The 26,144-nt window shown below is 36.6% G+C and overlaps 2 protein-coding genes across 5 annotated transcripts in view; one reads left to right on the plus strand and one right to left on the minus strand.

Moving 5' to 3' along the window:
* Positions 1-16,285, plus strand: part of REL (REL proto-oncogene, NF-kB subunit) — a 40,182-nt gene extending 23,897 nt beyond the window's left edge. Inside the window, exons 5-10 of the mRNA XM_045446140.1 lie at positions 5,682-5,822; positions 6,944-7,048; positions 7,780-7,992; positions 8,797-8,865; positions 8,994-9,059; positions 10,263-16,285. Of these exons, the coding sequence (XP_045302096.1) occupies positions 5,682-5,822; positions 6,944-7,048; positions 7,780-7,992; positions 8,797-8,865; positions 8,994-9,059; positions 10,263-11,026 (1,358 nt within the window). The 3' untranslated portion in view covers positions 11,027-16,285. The remainder of the gene's footprint in view (positions 1-5,681; positions 5,823-6,943; positions 7,049-7,779; positions 7,993-8,796; positions 8,866-8,993; positions 9,060-10,262) is intronic.
* A 5,830-nt stretch (positions 16,286-22,115) lies between these two features.
* PUS10 (pseudouridine synthase 10) overlaps positions 22,116-26,144 on the minus strand; it is a 73,449-nt gene continuing 69,420 nt past the window's right edge. For 3 of the 4 annotated variants that reach the window (XM_045446142.1, XM_045446143.1, XM_045446141.1), the window contains 2 exons: positions 25,719-25,818; positions 22,116-23,633 (listed from right to left, as the gene is read on the minus strand). In XM_045446142.1, the coding sequence (XP_045302098.1) occupies positions 23,595-23,633; positions 25,719-25,818 (139 nt within the window). In that variant the 3' untranslated portion in view covers positions 22,116-23,594. Of the gene's footprint in view, positions 23,634-25,718; positions 25,865-26,144 lie in introns of those variants that run through there. The other variant, XR_006703480.1, reaches the window with a different exon arrangement.

The raw sequence follows: 26,144 nt of genomic DNA on the forward strand, positions 1-26,144 counted from the left end.
CTCAGTCCATTAAACATGCAACTCGATATTGGGGCCGTGACTTTGAGCACCATGTTGGGTATAGAGATTACTTAAATAAATAAATTTTTTCTTTTGTTTTTAAAAGACAAGAAGAAAAAAAGGCTCTTGAGTGCTTCATTATCCTTTCTTTACTGCGTTCGCTTTAGTTTTTCAAACCTTACTGATTATCATGGGCAGAACTTGGGGCACTTCTTTTATGCCTTCTGTATTCAACATACTCCCATTATAACACTTTTCATGTTATATAATTTTACTTTACCTATTTTTCATGGAGACACTAATCTCACTAAGAGCAGGCATGGTCTTTTCATATCTGTATCTGGTGTTTATTTTAGTGCACAGCACATAATAGTAACTCAATAAATATCTTGAAAGAATGAGTAAATTAATGATAGATGGCTGTGACCATTTACCTTTTGCCTGGCCACGTAAGCACTTTAAATGTTAGCTTTTCTTATGTTATACATGACAGATTAATCTATACATTTTTTTAAAAGTTTTATTTATTTTGAGAGTGAGAGTGCATGAACAGGTGAGCTGGGGAGGGGCAGAGAGAGAGGGGGGAGAATCCCAAGCAGTCTCCACATTCAGCACGGAGCCTGACACGGGCCCACGACCACAAGATCATGACCTGAGCCAAAATCAAGAGTCAGACGCTTCCAGATACCTGGGTGGCTCAGTCGGTTAAGTGTCCGACTTTGGCTCAGGTCATGATCTCTCGGATTGAGCACCACATTGGACTCTGAGCACCACATTGGACTCTGTGCTGACAGTCTGGAGCCTGCTTCAGAGTCTGTGTCTCCCTCTCTCTCTGCCCCTCCCCCACTCACGAGTGCACGCTCTCAAAAATAAATAAACATTAAAAAAAAAAAAGAGCTAGACACTTAACCAACTGAGCCACCCAGACGCCCCTCTATACATTTTAAATAGCAAGTCAAATGAATTATAACTAAACTTCATTTTTTTTTTCTGAAATGAGACTTAAATGAAATAAGCTTTTTTTCCAAATGACTTTTAAATGAAGTGAGCTTTTAAAATTATTAGCCTATATATATAGGCTAATAATAAAAATACTGTGTATTTTTGTCCTGATGTTTACTTGTATTTCAGTAATATTTAACCGTATTAGAATTTTGGAAATGTCACATCTCTAGAGCTAATATATACTATAATTGACTTTAAAATTTTGAAGCCCTACTTCTAAGAGAAATACATCATGGTAATATTTTTCCGATAAAAATTAAATTCTTATACATACTGCTTTTAGGACTAAGGAGTAATATTTATTTCTAAAGACAGATTAAGAAGAACAATTGTTACCTTGTTGCCTTTTGATAAATATAAAGGGAAATTTTAAACTAGTTTAAGAGGAATTTAAGAGAATTTGTTCTTCGTCAGATTTTGCATATTTTTAAAAGCTGAGAAGCATTCTCCACATTGCAGACCAAAATACTGCATTTTGTATTATAGAATGATACGTATATATTTAAAAACCTGTAGCAAGCATTATCCTAAATGAAGGAGACATCAGAAGCAGGCTTTGAAGTTAAGAATGAAAAAAGAATGTGTATTCTTGCTACTTCTGTTCAACATTGTAGTGGAGAGTGTAGCCAATGGAGGGACACCTGATTGAAAACGCAGAAATAAAACTGTAATGATCAGAAGCTATTCTTTATGGTGAAAACTCAAAAAGATATACAAGAATATTATCAAAATACTAATCTCAAGAAGAATGGATATAAAATTAATATACAAATATCAGTAGCATTCTATATATCAACAATAAATAATTAAAGGAAATATTGTCAGAAAATATAAAGTACGTGGCAACAAATCTGAGAAATGACAATGAAGATTTCTTTAGGGAAAATTATAAAATTTCATTATGAGAGGGTGGAGAACACCTAAACCGAAGGAGAGATAGGTCATGTTTACTAATATCAATATTATAAAGATGGCATTTTCCCCCAAATTGACATACAGATTCAATGCAATTCCAGACTCTTGAGATTTTTCATTAAATATGATAAAATTATTCTGAACAGGAAAAGGAGGATATTTTATAGAAGAGAAATAGCGATGACAAACTGGCTTTATCAGATACTAGAATTTATTATAAAGAGAAGTATTAATTAAGGCAGTGTAGTATTGAGGTAGCAATAGACAGATTGACCAGTGGAATAGAATTGTGATCCCAGAAACAGACTTAAGAAAATATGAGAATTAAGTTGGATTTTTCTAACTCTTGCTATATACAAAAATCAGCTGAAAACGGATTACAAATTTTAGTGTAAATCAACACTTTTAAAAACTCTCGGTAGGGGCGCCTGGGTGGCTCGGTCGGTTAAGCGTCCGACTTCGGCTCAGGTCACGATCTCGCGGTCCGTGAGTTCCAGCCCCGCATCGGGCTCTGTGCTGACAGCTCAGAGCCTGGAGCCTGTTTCAGATTCTGTGTCTCCCTCTCTCTCTGCCCCTGCCCTGTTCACGCTCTGTCTCAAAAATAAACGTTAAAAAAAAAAAACTCTCGGTAGAAAATCTTGGTAAGCAGATTTTAGTCCTTGGCATATACAAAGAGAAGACACAAAACAAAGTTTTATAAAACAGTTGATACATTTGATGGTATTCTTAATTTCAGTTTATTGTATTTTTCAATTCTAGAATTTATTTAGTTTCTAATAGTTTCAAGTTCTGTGCTAAGTTCAATCTTGTCTTTTAACTCCTGAGTACATTAAGTATAGTTATTTTTAATATTTTATGTATTTATTTATTTATTTATTTATTTATTTATTTATTTAGAGATAGAGACCGTGAGCAGGGGAGGGGCAGAGAGAGAATCCCACGCAGACCCCGCACTGTCAGCACAGAGCCCAATGCAGGGCTCAAACTCACAAACTGTGAGATCATGACCTGAGCTGAAGTCAAGAGTCAGATGGTTAACTGACTAAGCCACCCAGGCACCTCTAAGTGTAGTTCTTTTAAATCAGGTTTCTGAAGACTTCACTATTTGAATCTTTTGCAGTGTTTCTATAGACTCTTGTTTTTCTGTTCTTTTTTTTTTTTTTTTTTAATCACTTTATTTTGTCTCCTCGTATGCCTGGTTATTTGAAATAGAATACCAGTCATCGTATATGAAAAATTCTAAGGATTTTAGGTCTAGGATGTTGTTATCTGCCTTCAGAAGATTTTCTTATGGTAGGTGACTAGTCACTAGCAATCTCAGATCACCTCAAATCAGTGAATGATTTAGGTGGACTTCATCTCTGTGGATCTGTTATCTTTCCAGTTCATTCTTTTTTTTTTTTTTTTTTTTAATGTTTATTTATTTTTGAGACAGAGAGAGACAGAGCATGAACGGGGGAGGGTCAGAGAGAGAGGGAGACACAGAATCCGAAGCAGGCTCCAGGCTCTGAGCTGTCAGCACAGAGCCCGACGCGGGGCTCAAACTCACAGACCGTGAGATCATGACCTGAGCCGAAGTCGGACGCTTAACCAACTGAGCCACCCAGGCACCCCTCCAGTTCATTCTTAACTCCTGAAGTGTAGCTCCTCCAGGGCCCCAACCAAAGAACTGGGCATTTTTCAGGTCCTCCATCCTCGGTATACCCTGAACTCCCTTTATTTTTCCCCTACAGGCTACTGAGAATTTATCTTAACTTCTCATTTTCTTAGCCACCTCTTAGAAAATTGGCAGGCTATATCTGGAAAAAAAGAAGCCTCTCATTCTGAACTTAAACTCTATGGGTTTCTGTGATACTGTGATTTATAATAAATACATATTTGGTCTTCACCCCCATTCCTGACATAAAGCTCCTAAAACCTTTTGTAAGTGATAACAGCAAAAAAAATAAAAAAAGTGTCTTTTGTTATTTGTAATAAACTCCTTTCAACCACCCCTGTTATGTCATATTATGTTATGAACACCTGCATCATAGGTGTTCATATCCTAATATTTTGACTTTTTAGTTATACAGATATGTTCTTGTAGACTCCTTCAAATGCTTGGCTTAAGAATGCAAATGAGAGCGGCGCCTGGGTGATTCAGTTAGTTGTGTCTGACTCTTGATTTCTGCTCAGGTCATGAACTCACAGTTGCTGAGTTCGAACCCCGCATAGGGTTCTGCGCTGGCAACATGAAGCTTGCTTAGGATTCTTTCATCTCTTTCCCTCTCTCTCATCCTGTCTCCCACTCACAGTCTTCCTAAATAAATAAATAAATGAATAAAGCTAACATAAAAAAATACGAATGGGAATATTTAAATTTTTTTAATGTTTATTTTTGACAGAGAAAGAATGAGCAGGAGAGGGACAGAGCATGAGGGGGACAGAGGATCCCAAGTGGGCTCCACACTGATAGCAGTGAGCACTAATGGGAATATTTTAAATGTTCTGATAGCTACAAAGACTGTGAGCATAGTTTAAATAAAAACAGTCAAAATTGCATTGCCATTTTATTAGTTTATTTCCTGTAAGGACCAAAGAATTTGGTATTTAACTGTGTTTTCAAATTTAGTATTTCAAATTTTAATACTTTCTGAAAACTAAAATTTCATAAAAAATTTCCACATTGTGTATTTCATGCTTTTAAAAAATATGGCTGTTACGATTTATTGCTACAGCTTGTTATTCGAAAATGCAGTTAATATTTTCTCGTTGAACTGTATTTCTTTTCAAATATCAACTTAATAAACTGTTACTACATCTATTCTGTCATAAAGAATAGGTTTTTATATTTTTTCAGAACTGTAAAATTTTCCTGCTAGTGTTTTTGTTCCTTTTAAAGCAAACTTAATTTGTACATAAAATTCCTTACGGAAACTAGCTAGTTACCTTATATCATCTATTTTCTTCTAGGTATTTAATCCCTAACATATTGTTCTGAATTTTAGTAGTTATTTCTACATATGTCATTTTTATGCAAAACATACGTAAAGCTTTCTAATAGAGTTCAGTTTTTGAGAGCATAGGTTCAGGATTCAATGACGTCTTAGTTTGAATTCCTTCTCTACCATTGCCTATCTGTGAAACTTTGGAGAAGTAATTTCATCTCCTTAACATCAGTTCTTGGGGTGCCTGGGTGGCTCAGTCAATTGTCCAACTTTGACTCAGGTCATGATCTTGCAGTTCGTAAATTCAAGCCCCGCGTCAGGCTCTGTGCTGATAGCTCAGAGCCTGGAGCCTGCTTCAGATTCTCTGTCTCCCTTTCTCTCTGCCCCTCCCCCACTCACACTCTCTCGCCGTCTTTCAAAAGTGAACAAACGTTAAAACATAAAATTCTTCATCTGTAAAACAGGGATGATAATAATTCTTGTACAGATTTATATTGTCTTTTATATTCTTCCTATTCTCTTTTGCATATAATCTGCAACTACTTTGTAAGAATTTGTCAATTATTAATGTCAGTTTGGGGTTCTGCTCTAAATTTCAGATAACTTAGGATAGTTACTTCCTGACCATGGCTATAACTTAATACTGTTAGTGACTGACTATGTGCTGGTAATGATAAAAGGCATTCTTGGATTGTGTGCCATTCTATTTTGTTAGCACAGATTGGATGCTACTTAGGGTTATTGGATATGTTGGGCAAGGAGGAGGACCTAGCAGGATTTTAGTTCTATGTGACTGTTTTACATGCTTAAAAAAATTGTACTATTTATATTTAGTTCCTGAACAACAGCTGCTTGATATTGAAGATTGCGACCTCAATGTGGTGAGATTATGTTTTCAAGTTTTCCTCCCTGATGAACATGGTAATTTGACAACTGCTCTACCTCCTGTTGTCTCTAACCCAATTTATGACAACCGTAAGTACTTTATTTTCTTATATTTATAGCATTAGCTTATGGGGTTTTTTAGTTTAATTTTTTATAGTATTTTGGCAATTAGAAAAAAGTATGCTCATTGTAAGAAAAATTCAAGTATTACTAAAATAATAGGAGTAATCTTCTCTGATCTCCTCCTCCTCCAAAGATAATCACTATCCTCAGGTACGTTTAACCAGTTTCTTCATATATAAAAACAAACCATCATTTTCACACAATATATTTTTGGCAACTTTAAAAAAAATCACAGATCCTTTAAAAAAAAATTTTTTTTTTCTCTTAGCAATATATCTTCAGCCTTTTCCCCCTTTAGGTACCTTATTCTTTCCAGTAACTGCATATTTCTTTATATGGCTATATCACAATTTTGTGAAATCATTACCTTATTACAAGACATTTGGTTTGCTTCCTTCTGACTTTTTTCTCTAACAAATTGTACTTCAGTAAATATATCCTGTATGTGCATATTTTATGCAGATGTGTCTCTAGCATAATTTTACAAAAGTAGAAATGTTGGCAAATGCTAGATCAAAAGATATGGATATTTGTAGTTTTAGAAGATTATGAAATTGCCCTCAAAGTTTGTGTGTGTGTGTGTGTGTGTGTGTATTTGCTTTTATATGCATCCACTTATGCTATATGACTGCCTGTATTGCATGTAGAAGCATAGTGGAGCATAGGCCTATAAAGGTGGATCAGAGTATCCTCATCATGGAGAACTTTGAATTGCCAGGGAGAATTATTGAAATTGTATTCCTATACATGTCAGCATGAAATTGCATTGCTATAGGGTTATAGTCATGATTGAAGAGATTAATCTGGTGACACTGTGTAGGATGGATTGAAAGAATCCGAATTTAGAAACAGGGAGATTTAACTAGAGGACCTGTTATTGCCAAAAAATGAAGTCACAAGGCTCTAAACCAGTTTGGGCAATGTAGTTAAAAAGGAAAAGGACAGATGTGGATTATTAATGTTTTTAGTGTCCTTAATTTATTTATACACTAAAGCTTTTATCTGTCCTGTAAGTTGTTTTCCTAGAATTCTCACCGTAAAAAACGAGTAAAAAATATTACTAATTAAAAAAAATCCTTTATGTTTAGGTGCTCCAAATACTGCAGAATTAAGGATTTGTCGTGTAAACAAGAACTGTGGAAGTGTCAGAGGAGGAGATGAAATATTTCTACTATGTGATAAAGTTCAGAAAGGTAATTATTTATTTGTTTCATTGAATTTAGAATATACAGATCTTCCTGGGCTTATAGTGAGGTGACACCATGATCAACTCACTGTAAATTGAAAATAATCTTAAATTGAAAATGCAGTTAATACACCTAACCTGCCAAACATCATAGCTTAGCCTAGCCTACCTTAAACATGCCCATAACACTTACATTAGCGTGCAGTTGGGCAAAATGACCTAACACAAAGCCTATTTATAATAAAGTATTGAATATGTCGTGTAATTTATTGAAAACTGTACTGAAAGTGAAAAACAGAACAGTTGTGTCAGTTGTTGACCCTCCTGATCAGGTGGCTGACGTGGCTTGCTGCCACTGCCCAGCATCTTCAGAGTATTGTACTGCATATTGCTAGCCCAGAAAAGATCAAAATCTGAAGTACACTTTCTACTGAATGCATATTGCTTTCACGCCATCATAAAGTCAAGATGTTGTTAAGTTGAACCATTGTAAGTTGGGGACCATTTTATTTCATATTTATTTAGAGAGAGAAACAGCACGTGTGGGCAAGCAGTGGAGGGGTAGAGAGAGAGAATCCCACGCAGGCCCTGCGCTGTCAGCACAGAGCCCATCACAAACCATGAGATCATGACCTAAGCTCAATTGACTGAGCCACCCATGCGCCCCCAATCTGTACTTTAGATTCATAGATGGATTTTGTTTTCCCATTGCTATTTCTTTGCTTTTGTATTCACTAGATGACATAGAAGTTCGGTTTGTGTTGAACGATTGGGAAGCAAAAGGTATCTTTTCACAAGCTGATGTACACCGTCAAGTAGCCATTGTTTTTAAGACTCCACCATATTGCAGAGCTATAACAGAACCAGTAACAGTAAAAATGCAGCTGCGGAGACCTTCTGACCAGGAAGTTAGTGAATCCATGGATTTTAGATATCTGCCAGATGAAAAAGGTACAATTTCTTGGTGGTAAGGTTTTATACATTTCTTTCATTTTTTTTTTAACTTTTACTTATTTTTAAGTAAAATAAGAGAACACAAGCATGTGGGTGCGAGTGAGGAAGGGGCAGAGAGAGGGGGACAGAGAGGATCCAAAGCCGGCTCCACGCTGACAGCACAGAGTTCAAAGCTGGGCTCAAACTCACGAACTGTGAGATCATGACCTGAGCTGAAATAGGATGCTTAACCAAATGAGCTACCCAGTCACCCCAATATATATTTCTTAAAGTTAGTTCTCCTAATAACATTTTCTTATTAGATAACATTTGAATACAGTAGTGTTTATTCATGATTTATATTTTATTTCCTGAAAGTTTTCAGCTGATTTTTTACCAATTGATCTTTATGCTCTTTTGCATCTCTTTCTTTAGAAAGGAATCTGGAATAGTTTCAAAGTATCCGAACTGTTCATCAAAATTTATTTTATATTTGAGGTTCTGTTTTTGTCCTTATCATGCCCTTTTTATAGATGGAAAACTGGCCACTCAGAAACTGGTCTTCATTTTGGTTTGATCCTTAATCTGCCCTTATTGTGTTAGTTGACATTGTTGACTTATAGGTGTTATAAGAAAACAAGATGAGTATTATACCTTTTACTGCTGACTTGGGACACATTCTGCAATACTTACTAAATCCATATTATATATATATATTTAAAGCATTTTCTGTATGGGAATAAAACACCTATTTAGTTGTTGAAGGAGAAGCAGCACAATCCTATGATGATTCACATACTTTCCTGCTTTCTTTTTAACCAGATACTTATGGCAATAAAGCAAAGAAACAAAAAACAACTCTACTTTTCCAGAAACTGTGGCAAGATTGTGGTAAGAGTATTTTGGATTGATTTGTATTTAAATAGATTTGGGGGTTTTTACTTTATCCCATTTTCCAAATTTTAACTGATGTTATTTTTAAAATTGTGTTTAATAATGAAAAAACTTTATCACAACAGTTAATTTTCCTGAAAGACCTAGACCTGGTCTAGGATCAACTGGAGAAGGACGATTCATCAAAAAAGGTATTTCATCCCCTGTAGACTATTCCTTAAATGGTCAAAAGATCAGTGCTTTGCACAGTATATTGGAATTCCATTCTTAAGAATGAAAACTGCTTCTTTGCTATTTTCCATTCCCACAAATTATTTCATGCTTTGAATATTAAATGAATTGATCTCCATTTAAGGTCCTGTTGGAAACTATGATTATGTTTTTGGGATTCATTGTTTGAGAAATTACATTTGTCCATATGGTGGTAATTTTACTTAATTATGGTGTGTCATGGAAGAAGTGGTTTGGATCTTGCGGGTCGCTTATCTTTAAAGTTTTACTGAGACACAGCCACGCTCATTTGATGACATATTGTCTGTGGCTGTTTTTTTTGCATTACAGTGGCAGAACTGAGTAGTTCCAACAGAGGCTGTATGGCCCACAGAGGCTAAAATATTTGGCTGTTTATAGAAAAAAAGTTGTGAACCTCTGGTTTAGATCATTCAACCAGGGTTATTTAATTAGAAGTCTTTCGTTCCCCTTAACATTCTTAAATCAGTGCTTTTTCCTGGTTGAGTATGTATAGCAGTCATATACTATATAAATAAATACAGAATCCTTAATTTCTTTCTGACTGGGAATTATGTGGTACTTTAGAGTTCTAGCTTAATAGATCTTAGCAAGTTATGTGGATTTTTTAATCATCCCTAATGAGCATTTCCTCCATCCCTCCATTTTCTCCTAAAAATAGTGAATTTGAAATGGTTTTGGCTATTTAGATTCCCATTACCTGAAATTCTGATTTTTTTTTTTAATGCTTTATTTTTTAAAGTAATCTCTATGCCCAGTGTTGGGGCTCGAACTCACAACCCCAAGATCAAGAGTCACATGCTCTCTTGACTGAGCCAGCCCGGGACCCCTGAAATTCTGGGATTTATTTTTCACTTTTCAAAAATACCTTTCTAGGGCCTCAGAAGCTAGATTTTCATATTTAACTGGAGTGAAGTTAACTATGCCCAAATAACTTACAAAACTAAAGGTATTTGTAAAACAGCGTTACAGAACGCAGCTTTAGACTCATGTAATAATTTTAGTGCAATTTACTATTTTTATCTAAACTGTTACATCAGTGTCCTTGAAAGTTTTCTTTATTAGTGTGTTTATGCTATTTTAATTTAGAGATACTTTTTATACTTTTATTTCAGTTTTGTAAATATGTATTTTCCTCCCCACAGAATCCAACTTTTCTCATGGTGCAGTTTTGACAGATATGTCCAGGACCTCAGGCATTTCAAGCCAAGCAGACTCTTACTATTCCTCGTCTGTGTCCATCTCGAGTGCGTTGTCACATCATACTTCAGCCATACCTGCAATGGTATCTCAGCCTTCAAGCTGGTCTTCAGGGGCCCACCCCACCTCACGCTCAGTCAACACAAATCCACTGAGTAGTTTTTCAACGGGGACACTTTCCTCTAATTCACAAGGTGTCTCACCATATCTGGAAATACCTCTTGTGAGTGATTTGAATGCCTCTAATGCTTGCATTTATAACAATGCTAATGACATAGGCAGAATGGAAGCATCATCCATGTCATCAGCTGATTTATATGGTATTTCTGATGCCAACATGCTACCAAATTGCTCTGTGAACATGAATGACAGCATGAGGGAGTCTGATAATCCAAGACTTGTGAGCATGAATCTTGAAAACCCTTCATGCAATTCAGTGTTAGACCCGAGAGACTTGAGACAGCTCCATCAGATGTCCTCTTCCAGTCTGTCAGCAGGCGCCAGTTCCAGTACTACGGCTTTTGTTGCACAGTCCGAGGCATTTGAGGGATCTGATTTCAATTGTACAGATAACAGTATGATGAATGAGTCAGGGCCATCAAACGGTACTAATCCAAACAGTCATGGCTTTGTTCATAGTCAGTATTCGGGTATTGGCACTATGCAGAATGAGCAATTGAGCGACTCATTCGCGTTTGAATATTTTTAAGGTAACTTGTGCGATTTAAATGGTTACTCAAGATTTAAATCCTTTGACATGTTTGTAACCATTTTTATGTTACCTATATAGATACAGTATTTTATATTTCTCTGAGACTATAACATAGGGTTTTGTTTTGTTTTGTTTTTCATTTAAAAGATGACAGTTCAAAACTTCTTTATCAGAGAGAAGTATAAAACTTTGGGGATGTAGGGCCTTCCTCTAACAGGCGATCTTGGCTCTGGAGCTCCTTGTTTAGCTGGCAGAGAATTTGTCAGGATATAATGAAAGATGAATCTTCAGTGCTGAAGCTACAGCTTGAAAGAGAGGGATGAAATCATTTCCTAACTTCAGGAAGAGGAGGAAAAATTCCAGCATTTACAGAAGACTTTTGCTTCAAAGAGTAGATAAATCTACACAGACTGAACTTCTAGGCTAGGATGCCCTATAGACGCTGACATCCAATGAAGGTTTATTAAACCAGCACATACTTTAGCTTAGGCTAAATCATTATTTGACATAAGTGTATAAAGTACATGTTAAATATTGAATAAAACCAATTTTCCCATTAACCCCCCCCCCCCCACACACACACACACACACAACTTTGGGTATATTGAATATAAAGCTAGAAAGTACCACAACAGGACAATTCTGAAATGGAAATTTAAAAGGGCCTTACTGTTTCTTCTTTTGAAACATGTGACCTGATGCTATGTGCGGTGCGAATTCTGTCTTTAGAGTCCTATCTCATTTCCCCATGACAGAATGAGAAGGTGAGAGACAGCAAGGCTCTAGTTTTTCCAAATATACTTTTTTATACTTCTTTTATACTGTATTAATGTATTCTTAGGTAAATGAATTAACTGATATTTGCTTTTAAGCAAATTTAAGGTGAAACCTGTAATGACTATGTCATTGGAAAAATGAATTACTTATTATTTTTGAGACCCATGGGCCAAGGTGACCCCTAAGGGGTTTTCTGGAGTTTCTTAGATTTTTTTTTTTTTTTTTAGAGAGAGAGTGAGTATGAGCTGGGGGAAGGGGCAGAAGGAAAGAGAATCTTAAGCAGGCTCCACACTCCTTGTGGAGCCCAATGCAGGGGTTGATCCCATGACCCTGGGATCATGACCTAAGCTGAAACCAAGAGTGGGATGCTTAACCAGCTAAGCCACCCAGGTGTCCCTGAGTTTCTTAAATTTATATGTAAATCAAAAATCTTTAAAAATTTAACTTGGACAGAAGGGAGTTGAAGTGAGCTTTCAAGGTAGGGGAAGTTCTCTACATTTCGGACTTAAATCCCTACCTTTAGAATTGTGATTTTAGCTTTACATCCATGTCTTTAAGGTGAAGAAGTTTCCTTAGACCTCTCTTCTTTCTTGTTTCCTGACTCACTGTGATCTCATCCAATTTCGTGCCCTCTTCCTAAATTTTACCCTTAGACCTATCCCCTGACCTCCAGACTTGGAACTTACATTATGCATGCAAAACTGATTATTTGACATCTCTGCTCAGAACCTAATTAAAGCTCAGACTCGACATAACTAAAACTGAGTTCTTGATCTTCCCTCCCAAATTTGCTTCTCCTTCAGTCTTCCCCAACTTAGTAATAGTAATGCCATGCTCCTAAAGTTGCTCAGGTCCAAAACCATGGAGTCATCCTTCATTTTTTATCTCCCAAATCCAATCCGTCAGCAAATCTGGTAGGCCCTGCCTTCAGAATATATCCAAAGTTCACCTCTTTTGACCTCTACTATCAACTTCCTGTTCTAAGCCACTGTCGTATCATCTCCTGCCTATAGCCTCCAAAAACACTCCTACATCCTTGTGCCCCTACTGTCTATTCTCCCAAAAGTAGCCAGAATAATTATTTTTAAAACAAGTCAAATTGTCAGTCATCTGCTCAAACCATCCAGTGGCTTCCTACTCCCACACAGAGTAAAGACCAAAGTCCTTAAAATTAGCAGGCCCACACTCCCTGTCCTGTCTCATCTCTTACCGTTTTCTTTTCCTCACTCAGCTCCAGGCATTTGGAGCTTCCCTTCAAAAACACCACTTATACTCATGCCTCAGACTCTTTGTGTTTGGTGTTTTCTCTGCCTTGCCTATTTCTCTCTCAGATACATGCGTGGCTCACTTCTTAACAGCCTTCGGATTCACTCAGCTGTTACTGATCAAGGCCTTACTCAACTATCTACACATGAGCACTCCATGCCCCCTCTCCCTTATATTGGTCTATCGTACTTATCAGGATCTGACTTTACTAAGCATTTGTTTATTGAATCCCCAGTTTGTGGAACAGTGTCTGCCTCCTATTAAGCACCGACTAATTATTTCAAAGTACTACTACTAGAACTTTCAAAGTGTAGTACTAATAGAATGTTCAAAGTATTATAGAACTTTGTTTTTTGAAAGACCAGCTCTAATTATTAGATGCTTAGGATTTTTTATAATTCTGTTTAATGTGACATGGGGTTTATGTCTGAATCATGTACCTTCAGGTCAAGGATTAATACTGGTAATCCAAATTGTTTGAAAGCAGAGCAATCCCAGTGGCAAAATGATGGTAGAATTTAGGCAGTAATAGTAGTTGTGATGGAATTGTCATGATGCTAAGTAAATAGCTTGTCAAAGACTTAGTCTCTTTTACAACCAGAATCTCCCATAAATATTGAGCATGTTCCGAGCTAGAAACAGTGTGTCATTTCACTTACGTAGTGTCCAAGCAAACCAATAAAGTTTATTGGAACAATCAAAATGGGAAATGTGTGGATGTCATGTAAATAAAAATTCCGAGTTGAATGATCCTGGGAAATGAGAAGGCGAGCAAAGATAAATCTTGACTTGAGGTCTGGATAGTTTAGGAAGCAGAAGAAAAAGAGTAAACACACAAGTACCATTAATATTTCTCAGAAATTTGATTTCAAATCAAAACATTTGTTATGTAACTTTAAAAACCATAAGCATATAGCATACTTTAGAAGTACTTAACCAGTAAGTAAGGAAAACTTGGAAGGTATAATTCCTTTTTTATTCAAAATATGAACCCAGGATATCTCCAGATAGTGGTTCATAGGTGCTGAGGTTTTTTTTGTTTTTTTTTTTTAAGAATCCTATAATTTTATATTAATTAGCACTGGCAAGCTTAAACACAGACTGTTAGAATATCTAAGTGGATTTTCATTAAATAAGCAATTGACTTGTTTCGCAGTTTTGGATTTTTTTCTGTGTAAGCCGCATTAAGATACTGCAACATCGGTGTTTAGAGTATTTCCAGTGGATTTCTCATTTTTCAGGTGCTATTTACTGATTGTAGAATTTATTTTATAATTTAAAAAGAATTTGGCACCTGCTTCTCCTTGATCTCTAAATGTATTTATGCTCTCACACGTAGTTTCCAAGGAAAAGGTGCCCTTCTGCCTTTCTAAATGAACTCTACTTGTACCTTGGACTGTCCTCTCTCTCCCATCTTGTTTTTGTGTCCTCATATCACCATTTAGTGCTGGTTTTCTTTGTATAAATGTGGTAAATGTCTTTTCTAGTCTAAAAAGAAAGGAGACAAAAATCTTTCCTACCAACTTCATGCCCTTTCCTTCACATCTGGGCTTGGGAAATGCTTTCAGCCTCCCATTTCCTCAGCTCCCATTCTTTGGCTTACTGTTTCATAATATTCTGGGGAGAGGGCCAGAGTCACTGTCCTTGTCAAATCTAGTGTCTTTTTGTCAGTCCTCACTCTTCCTGACCTATTCATAACCTTCTTCCCTATTGGCCACTCCCTCCTTGGATGCTCCTCCCAGGCTTCTGTGGTAGATTAGATTCTCCGAGGCTGACATTTTTTCCACAGTCTCATCCCCAGCCCTCATTTGGTGCTATTTTTCCCCCTGGGTGGCCTCATCAATGCCCACGATTTCAGCTTTCTCTCATGCTGCCCACACTTACCTTTATAAACTGGCTCCCCCTTTGGATTCTCTACTTTCATTAATGGGATTGCCATTTACCCTGCCACCCAGAATAGTTAATAGGAACTTCAAAGTCACATTTTATTCCTTTTCTCCCTCCCTCACACTCATACTTAGTTATCTGGTCTTTTTAATTCTGCCTCATAAAAATGACTTGCATTTTTCCCTCCTTCCTTCCTAGTGCTTTCTTAATATAGGTCTTCATTCCTTTTCCCCAACAAGAATCTTCTGTATACTGTGGTTAACAGTAATACCACAGTCGCCTTAAGCCCTATTATGTAGCTGGCATTCCTTGAAAAATCTCTCAGGCTGCCAGGCCTCCATACCTTTGACATACTCACTTGGCCTCTGCTCTTCGGCAACGACATGCATCCTTTTTTTTTTTTTTTTTTTTTAAATATAAAAATCTGTATTTATTATAGTTAGCATAAAACATTTTTTGCATCAATTATTGTTGTAATTTAGGCTGAATAACTCCAGCTATTTTGCTACTGTGCCGAAGTCCTCTTTTGAACCTACAAGGAAGAGCCTGTAATACTTATGGAAAGCGTTACCATAGCAGCCTATATTGATGTCACAAGCTCAGGCTTCTGACTTCATTGCATAATGCAGTAGCAACTGGGTTTGCAGCAGAAACACCCTGCTAAAGAAAAGTACCTTGGTTCACAGCAAAGGGGACAAAGGAAAACAGCAAGATATAGGGAGTTGAAAGAAAGGAATTACTAATGCCTTGTAGTAGGTAACTAGCTCACAAAGATGAAGAGGACACTTTGAAATTAAAAAGCATATAGGGGCACCTGGGTGGTTCAGTCACCCGGGTGGAACCTGGGTGGCTCAGTGGACCCGGTGGCATCCGGCTCAGGTCATATCATGGGTTGGGGAGTTCGAACCTTGTGTCAGTCTCCACACTGACAGTCCAGAGCCTGCTTGGAGTTCTCTCTCTCTGCCCCTCCACCGTGTGGGTGCTCTCAAAATAAACAAACTTTTTTTGAAAAAGCATATAGCTAGAGTTTTTTATTTTTTGAAATAGTAATGGGTAAAGGATATGATTGATGTCCTAATCTTAATTTTAATAAAAATGTGGAGAACTCTTACATCAATATGTCATATTATATAGCTAGATCTATTTAAGCATGTGTTTGTATGTCTCAGTGAAAGATTATATCTGTTAATGAGTATTATGCTTCTTATACTGGGTACATTAAATCATCAGTGTTTATTTTACCATGCAAATATTCATCCTCATTAGAAGACAAATAAGTGACATGGCTTTGTTCATTTAAAATAAAATAAAAATTTGCAATGATAACCTTTTATAGACAGGCCTGATCTTTCCATTGGAGCCTAAAGCCTGTTCATTATGTCAGTTGGTCTAGATTTCTATCATAGAGTGAATTTCCGAATTGAGATTTTGGAATTTGAAAAGGCATTTACACTAATAAACTTCCTCACCAGAAACTAAGCAACACATATCCTTTAAGACTGGGCTTCTCTTCCTGAGTCCTCCCCCAGTTGAGACACAGCTCGGTGCGTGCGCCTGTCGCCAAGATCCTCTCAGTCAAGTACAGTCCTTAAAGGTTTGTCTCATTTGGCTTTTGGACTCTCACTTGGCACCATCCGTGGCATCGTTGGTGTTGAATAAATGGTAGCTATTCATTAAAGAGGGAAGGATAAAACTGACAGAGGATTATAAAATGTGGACAAGGATATGATTTTTAAAAAAAAAAAAATTTTTTTTTTTAACGTTTATTTTCGAGACAGAGAGAGACAGAGCATGAACGGGGGAGGGGCAGAGGGAGAGGGAGACGCAGAATCTGAAACAGGCTCCAGGCTCTGAGCGGTCAGCACAGAGCCTGACACGGGGCTTGAACTCACAGACCACGAGATCGTGACCTGAGCCGAAGTCGGACACTTAACCGACTGAGCCACCCAGGCGCCCCAGGGATATGATTTTTAAGGGGAAAGGTTACTTAAGCTGGTAGGAAAAGCAGTGATGCCAAGATTACCCAGCTTGTGAAATACTTTACTGTCTGCTTCCTATACTGTCAACTGTATTAGGTAGAAACTTTAATAGTTATTAGGATTGCTTCACATCTCTGACCTTGCTCCTTTTCTCTGCTGTATGTGGCAGTTTTAATCTTCTACACATGTCTTCAACACCGTACCCTTGCACAGACACTCCAGTATTAATGCAATAAATCACATGGCACATTTTTTAAAGTTTATTTATTTATTTGGGGGGGGGGGGCAGGGAGAGAGGGAGACAGAATCCCAAGCAGGCTCTGCGCTCAAACTCATGAACCGTGAGATCGTGACCCGAGGCAAAATCAGGAGTCAGATGCTTAACCGACTGAGCCACCCAGGTGCCCCTTTTTTCCCTCACAGAGCACATTTTTTTATGTCTAATGTGCAAAGCACAGTGTTAGGTGCTAGAAATGAAACAGGTGATGGAGATAAATCTCCTGCTCTCACAGATGTCAGTCTTTTTCTTTTAAGAGGTAAAATACTCTGCAAAGTACAGAAAGTGGACTAGTTTTAAGTGTACAGCTTGATGAACTTTTACATATGTAAACAATCATTTCCAGTATCCCAGAAGTTTCCTCCATGCCCTTTCCAATGTACCTATATCTCAAAACCACTATTCTTATTTCTGTCATCAGAACCTACTATTATAATGGCCTTTTAAATTGGTAACTGGGTTTCTCTAAAAGCTGGGTTGTCAGTTTTAAACCTAATGTTTCAGAAAAACATTTGTCCATGTTAAGAGAGACTTGGAATTGGTGATCTAGGCTGCCCGGTAGTGCCCAATAACTTGTTATATAATAGGGGATTAAAGAAATTGCCACGTGATGTTAAATAGCCCGGGAAAATGGAAAGAGCAGGGATTTTTTTTTGTCGAAACATCTAGGTGTGAATTTTCAGCTCTGCAACTTACAGGTTATGCAATATTTAACAAATCATGCCTTCTGTGGGCCTCTCCTCAGATATAAAATGCAGATAATACCTTCTTTACCTACCTCACAAGATGTGTTGTATTAAATAAAATAATGCACAAGAAACTAAGTAGTGCTAATGAAATATTAATAAACCAACATCTATGTGTATCCTGTGGCCCTGAGTAATCTCTAAATCCAGACATTCCTTCTGTCTAATATATGGCAGAGTGAGAACTATGGAGTAGATTCCTTAGTAGCAACCCTGAGATGGGTTTCTCTTTAGAGTGACCATCTGTTGTGCCCAGATCTGGAGGCTGTTCATTTGGCCTTACTTTTAACAGAACCTTTTCTACTATATTCTATTATATAGCAAACCTAAGATCATTTCCAGTTCTGAAATTCTAGGATCCTTAATTTATTTGCCAAAGTTGATTATGAGTTGGGAGTTGTAGCACTATCTTCCTACAAGGGAGCCTCATCATAGCTAACGAAGTTGCACTGAAAGATTTCTGATCGTTTCCCCACCCCGCCCCCCAGGGGTTGAGTATGAAAAGGGCAAAATTAGGATGCTTTTCGTAGCACACAGAATAAAAAATTTCATGCTATTTAACATAAGCCCAGGAGTGGGCAGCTAATGAGAGCGAAATATATGGTCTGTGTCTGATCTTATTCCTTTGTCTAAGATTTAGTCAAATTGCTATTTTAACTAATACATCTTAGCAGAATTTAAAGCACAGACTTAAAATCATTGGATAAGATTGAATTTCAAAAGTAATTGTAATTTTTTTCATGATACAAAAGTATAGGTTAAGAAAAAACTTTATGTCCCCACTACTGTCACTAATAAATAAAACACAGATAAAAATTTTAAACATTCATTTCTCCTAAAGATTTTCTAGATATGTTTCATTTCGAAATGTCTATAGCTTTAGGAAAAAAATACCACCTGCTAGTAATTATCTATTTAGAGGGGGTAGAATTTATCATTTGTCACTTACCACTCATTTCCACTTCAGTTTACGATTGGACTTTCAAAAATTTAAAGAATCTTACAATTTTAAAGAATTGAAAGAATTTAAAATTTTTCCTTAAATAGTTATGTGTGAACAGTAATAATAATTAGTAAATAATGGTGCTTCAGTAAATCGAGTTTTCAGGGATATCAGCAGAGTAAATAAAATGTGTTTTTGATAAAAGTAAACATCTTGGCTGTTTTTCTTATTACATAATCAAAACAGTGTAGCTTTGCATGAAATGTAGTAATAGAGAAGATGGGAGTATTTGGGGATCTACTTATGGAATTTAGTCTCAGCAGACTTCATTGGGAAGTACCATGTCTAGACGAACCCTTTATATGTCTTAATGTTTTAAAAGACTGTATTAAAGGGGCACCTGGGTGGCTTAGTAGGTTGAGCATCTGACTCTTGATTTTGGTTCTGGGAATGATCCCAGCACCATGGAATCGAGCCCCACATCAAGCTCCATGTTGAGCATGGAGCCTACCTAAGATTCTCTTTCCCTCTGTCCCTCCCCTGCTTGTGCTTTTTCTTTCTCAAAAAAATAATAAAATGACTTTAAAAGAATGTACTTAAAAATGGTGTTAACTAATGAATTACCCTTCTTAGGGGCTCTAATAAATTTGAAGGCACTGTAAAAAGTGGTTTTGTTAAGTTCTCAGGTATTCAATTATTTATGTTAAATGTCACACCAAGATGTAATCATTTGTAAAATGTCAAGATGCTTTTTGTTGTACAGAATATTTTATTACCTTTGTAATATCTTTGTATACAGTGATTTTTTTTTCGTGGTAATAAATGGAAAAAACTCAAAGACTTAAAATTTTGTTGTCATTTGACTTAAACTATTGATGAGATTTTGTTATTTACAGCATCCTCCTTGGGAAAGGTAGTTTGGTTGCTTAGAAACATGAGGCATTTTTATGGAAAGCTATAGCTGAATATACCTGCATATGTAACTGTTCTGTGAAGTGATAATTTTTGTAGAGTACTAAAATACATCTTTAAAAGATTTTCATTTTCTGCCTTCCTGACTTATTTCCTGCCTCTCTCCCTTCCTGTATAATTCAGGACAAAAGTCATTCACTTATTCTGAGCAAGGTACAGGTAAGTACTTTGCCACAGGAGGCAAAGGTGGTGCCCCAGTGTGGAACTGCTGGGTGGAGCTGAAGGAGAACATTTGAGGGTGATAGAGAGGGGACTTTCTGGGATCTGGAATAAGAAATAGGAGATTGGTTATTTATCTGATCTATCAAGTAAATAAATAAGGCTAATGGGAGCCAGATTTCTGTCAGAGAAAGGTATTACAAATATGAAAAGGGAGAAAACTAGAACAAGGTTGGAATTGGAAGTACTGGTATACAACTCCCAATTTTCAATATGTGTAAAGTAATGTGTTTGTGCGTGTATGCATTTGCATTCGTAAGTAACAAATTATAACCCTTCAAATAAAACAGGAAGTCACAAATCCACAAGAAGGGAAACTTCTACCTTTCAGTGGAATGGTAACCAAGAAATGTAAAAGGAATGGTGGAATTAGAAAATCAGTATTTGACAAATCTTCAGTAAATGCTAAAATTAATAGATGAAAGTGTGATGATCTCCTTATAAGATACTCATTAATTAAAGGGAAAAAAGAGTAACTATAAAAGTGGAGGAGCCTGGCAGACACTACCTTCATTAAGTGATTAAAATCCAGTCGTCAGCAACTGCACAAATCAAAATTGTATAATACCTGATAAGATGCAAGAAGATAATATCTCCTATGGTACTCTTGCGAGGAAGGTACAACCTGAGTCTAATAATAAGGAAACATCAAGCAAACCCAGATGTAGGAGCAATCTACAAAATAACTGACCTGAAATCTTCAAAAATATTAAAGTAGTGACAGTCAAGGAGAGACAAACTTTTCAGATTAGTGGAAATGAAAGGAACGTAACAGTTATATGCAAAGTGTGATCCCTTGCCCATGAAAGTCACCGTTGAGACAACTGGTGAGACTTAAGTGGGGTCTGTGGATTACGCAGTCGTAATATCTATGTGAACTTCTGAGTTGATGGTTCTGTTGTGGCGAAGAAGAATGTCCTTGTTTGTAGAAATTACACACTAAAGTATTCAGGGTGATGAAGCATCACTGGCTCAATGGTTTAGGGGGAAAAGGTTCTTTGTACTTTTCTTGCAACTTTCCTGTAAATTTGAAATTATTTCAAAATGAAAATAAATGAATATCATAAAAGTGGTATTTTTTTTTTCTCTCCATAATGAAAAAAGCAGACCTAGGGGGCTCAGTCACTTAAGCATTTGACACCTGATTTCTGCTCAGGTCATGATCTCACAGTTCGTGAGTTTGAGCCCCATGGCAGGCTCTGTGCTAACAGTTCAGAGCCTGCTTGGGATTCTCTCTCTCTCTCCCTCTCTCTCTGCCCTTCCTGTATGTACTTTCTCTCTCTCAAAATAAAAAAACTTAAAAAAAAAAAAAAAAAAAGGAGGGGGGTACCATTTCAGGAAATCCAAAAAGCTTGTGTCCAAGCTCATTCTCTTTACGTGGGCTTAATAATCAAGGATAAAGATCCAAAAGAAAAGATCAGCCTAAGTAAAATGTTTTTCTCTTTGGAAATGGAAATTTAACTTCCAAGTTTATTTCATATAACTTGTTAATGTCACCAGTTACCTTACTTGGGATATTTTTTTTTCTTTTTTTCTTTTCCAGGTATTCAGAGTTGTTTTTCCTAAACTAAATCACAGACTGTATTTGGAACAAAGAAATACTAAGAAGTACAATAGGCCCTTTCTTTAAGTGTTATTAAAGACTTAATTTAAACAAAGCTATGAGGGGAGATCACAAAACTAAAAATAATTTTATATGGACAAAAGTGAAACTATAGCACTCATTACTTAATATTCCCAGCTCTGCATAACACAAAGACCTAACATTAACTTTTAACAACCTGTGTCTCATAATATATGAACATATGGAATAAATAAAGTATAAACAGCTAGTGTTTTTGCTTAAAACTTTGCATGTCAGGAATAGAAATTTAAGAAATAGAAATCTGTTAAGGAAGTTCTTAATTTTTCCAGTTTGGAGAGTCCACTAAATTCAAGGCTGAGCCACAAGAAACATGCAAAAGACTATCTCTCTTTTGTGGCAAAACTTCCCCAGAAATGGAGAAACACACAAAATTTCTTACCTGTTTATCAGAAGTTTATTTCCATTATCCCTTTCTCACTTTCTGGCATTGAAAATAGTGAAAAAAGTTTTTGCTAGTATTCACATATGGAACTTCATGTCAATTAAATAATTTTCTTGATTTCTAAAATGAATAATACATCTTGGTATCTATGAAGTAGGTTTAATGAAGAGATGGAAAACAATAATCCAATACCATCCAAGTCATATGTGTTTTAAAATAAGCTCAGATAGTTGAATCAGGGTGACAAATTATACTTAAATCTCAAATTTTAATGAGATTGCTGAAACATTCCTCTTAATGACCCATCCATTTTCTTTAGGTTTGGCTTATTTCCTCTTCTCTCTTCATAGTACCAACTTACTAACAAATGGCCATCATATGAGATCATATGAAATATACTTGGGCTATTTTTTTGGTAAGCTCCTTGATTTGGCATCTGAATTCTAAAAGTCAATTCTCATGGTTAGTGCATTTAAATGACATTCTCAGGTGCCTCCTTTACGCAGTGGGTGCTCAATAACAAGGTTTATTAAGAAAGGATCTTAAAGACCAAGACACTTCAGTTTTAGCCCCTCCTAAGGAAGTAACTAACAATTTTAGACAAATCATTTAACTTTCATTCTTTGGTTTTCATGTTTATAAAATGGAAATGATGAAATCCTATCCACTTGATGCAAATGTGTGAAATTGGATAATATATTGAAGCACTCTGGAATATATCAGATTGTTTAGCAATCTTAATTTTTCAAAATCTTATCCCTGGGTTTGAAATTACTGAAGGCACTTGTGTCTCCTTATTTAAAAGATTTATGGAAGTCTCTTACCAGGGTCCACCTCAATTCCTAAGTTTCACTTTCCCTCCCCAGGAAAGGTATTGATTTTTTTAGGTTGTCAAAATAGTAACTTGAAGTCATTAAGATTTGTGACAGATTATACCAAAGAGTACTTCTGTTGACAACGGCTTGCTTGAAGTTTACCGGGAAAAATATTAATGATGTCAGATTTACATTTGATATCTTAGGATATTATAGGATACTGTCCTGTGTATCAATCTAGATCTTTTGTCAAGATCATTTAACAAATTTAGAACATGATTTTGAAGGTGGTATGTCTTGTGCAGGGAAATTGTGCTGAAAGAAATTCTAGCTTCTCAGATTATCAGAATGCATCCTGTTTGTGTACTTCTCTAAATGGAATAATTAAGAGAATGTTTCCGTTATTCATAGTTTGGCTTGTGGGGGTTGGAGAGGGAACAAGAAAAATCATAAGATATCCTTAGAACATTTAACACAAAATATACACATATATAGATCCTGAGATGTTACAACAAATGTTAAAATATATAGATCAACATGATCCAAATGGTTTCCAAGACACTGTTATGGTGAGTAAACAGCCATCATACAGTGTATGCTGAACGGATGTCCACATCGTGCCACGAAAACCCTACTCTGTGTTTCCAAGTTTGAAAGCTAGTCATCCAGAGCAGGGGGCCAGTCAACATCTACAGACTAGAAGGAAGAAAACAAGACATTAAAACATTACTATTCCAGTAAGCATTTGCTGATAATGCTTCTAAACTTAATAGTGTTAATATAACACAACAGAAGAAACTGCATTTGAAGAACAGTCATTAAATACCACAGTTCAACACTCTAAAATCCACATGAGGCCTTGAGATTCTTGGGCCCAAGGTCTGTTTCTAAATTCATAGAGTATTTGATTATCAGCCAGTTATTAACTGTACCTTTGAACAGTAAGAGACTAGAGTACCTCTAAATTTTCTAAATGTTATTTATGGGTAAAGTAGCAAACAAACTCAGGGAGCAAGACCAACTTTCCCTCGGAAGTCTCAGCAAATTTTACTCTTCAGATCATTTTCCTTTTCCCATCTTGCATTTAACAAATACTCAAGCAGTTTATACACTTATAGTGTTATTTGTAACCTAGCAACCAAATGAAAAATAAATGAATATGAAAGAGCGCCTGGAACTAGAAAAGAATAAATGATCATTGAGTATCATTTCAGAAGTTTTGTTTCTTGAAAAATCAAATTTATCTATCTCTACTCACCTGGTTTGGCTCTTCTAGAACAAAACCTTTAAGTCATAGTGAAATTACAGTAGCAGACAATTTTTTCTCCACATAAGCAATCACTTCCTAGGCTTTACAAGTATGAAATTACACCTTGTCTTAACTACCCTAGAGGGCCTAATTTGAGAGAAAAGTTTAAAAAAATCCACTGTACCCATGTCTTGTTTTGTTTTGTTTTGTTTTTGAGACTTAAATTTTAAAACCCAGTATGATTTACTAGACATGATTTTTTAAATTAATCTACAAGTTACTACCAGAATCAGGAAAATTGGGTGTGTGTGTATGTGTGTGTGTATTTTTTAGAAATCCCAAGATGCTTTGGTTCTGTTTCAGAACACAGCCATGTACTTAACACCCATATATAAGTTCATGGGTTGTCTCTCATGCCTGAAAACTAAACATTTCAGACCATGATCTTGTGTGTGTTGAAAGCAGGAGAGGTTTCAAAAGCTCCCTAGGTGATTCCAATGGACAAACAGGGATGAGGAACATTGGCCCGTGACTGTGATATTCCTAAACTGTTCTAAGAACTGAAATAAAGGAAGATGAATGCAGTTGAGATTTTCTTCAACTAAAGGTTGTCTTCCTCAAAATAAGTCTCATGAGAAGGCTCCCTGCAACCTTGAAGGTGCTGTCACTGGCTATACTGCAGGAGCTGTATAAAATCTGATCTGAAAGCTCTGAAGAAAACTGCCAGTAAGGTATTAATGCTCCAGTGATCATGTGATTACCATAGATGTTTTCACACTAGGCAGTTATACCCACTTCTTTTTATAACATCAATCCCAGGTGCAAAATGCTAGCCTCCTAAAATTGTTTTTGTTGGGGGGTGGGTTGGGAGAGGGACCCCCTTCCTCAACAGGTATTTGTCAGAGACATAACTTGTGACTCAATACCTACTGATGTTCAAATGAGAAAAAATACTTATGGAGAATTTCCTGAAAGACCTATTCATGTCACTCTTCTAAATACTTAAGAATTTAACCTTGTTTCAATTCAGACTATTAGAGCAGAGAATTTGTACCACATCATAGAGGTCCCTTACAGAACTGCTTTTATAAATAACTGTTGGCTCATCTCATTTTCTATCCCTGTCCTGAATGTATGTTTCTGAGCAATCTGAAACTCCTGAAACAAAACAGGTGTGGGAATTAACTCTCTAGAGTCCAAAGGACATATGAAGGGCTCTTAAAGCATCATTTCCTCACTCCGTTTAAGGGTTTAAGATCTCATGCCACATGTAAAGCAACTTGGTTAGCAAGTTAGCTATATATTTGCAAAAATCACAAATGAGACCTTGTATTTTTTAAAAAGATAAAAATTCCAAAAAGTCCCTCCCTGCAATACAATGCTACTGTGAGATTTTGACTATTTTCAAATACCTATTACGGTGAAAAGAGATAGGTACCTGTTTGGCTTAATGCCCCCCCCCCCCAAAAAAAAAAGCAGAACTTTGTTGAATTCAATGTACAAACAGGCATTTCCACAATAAAATGGTTTACCTCAACATCCAGCTCAAGAATGTCTGCAGTCATATTCATTAGAGAGCCAATGTTCGGCTTGGTTCTCCCAAAGTCTCCATGTACAAACTCTTTAATGTAGCTGGGATTTGTTTAAGGAAACAATGGAGATAGCTATGCAGCACCAACTGTTTGGTGAGATTTGATAGGTAAAAGGGAAAGGACAGACAAAAGCAGAAATGTTACAAGGGTGAGGTTATTTCCGACCTGTGACCATTGATGTGTGTCTTAGAAAATAAGCTCTGGGGGCGCCTGGGTGGCTCAGTCGGTTGAGCGTCCAGCTTCGGCTCAGATCATGATCCCACAGTTTGTGGGTTTGTGGGTATGTGCTGACAGCTTGGAGCCCGGAGCCCGGAGCCTGCTTCCAATTCTGTGTCTCCCTCTCACTCTGCCGCTCCCCTGCTCGCA

Source organism: Leopardus geoffroyi, chromosome A3, assembly GCF_018350155.1.
Source record: "Leopardus geoffroyi isolate Oge1 chromosome A3, O.geoffroyi_Oge1_pat1.0, whole genome shotgun sequence".
Lineage (NCBI taxonomy): Eukaryota > Metazoa > Chordata > Mammalia > Carnivora > Felidae > Leopardus > Leopardus geoffroyi.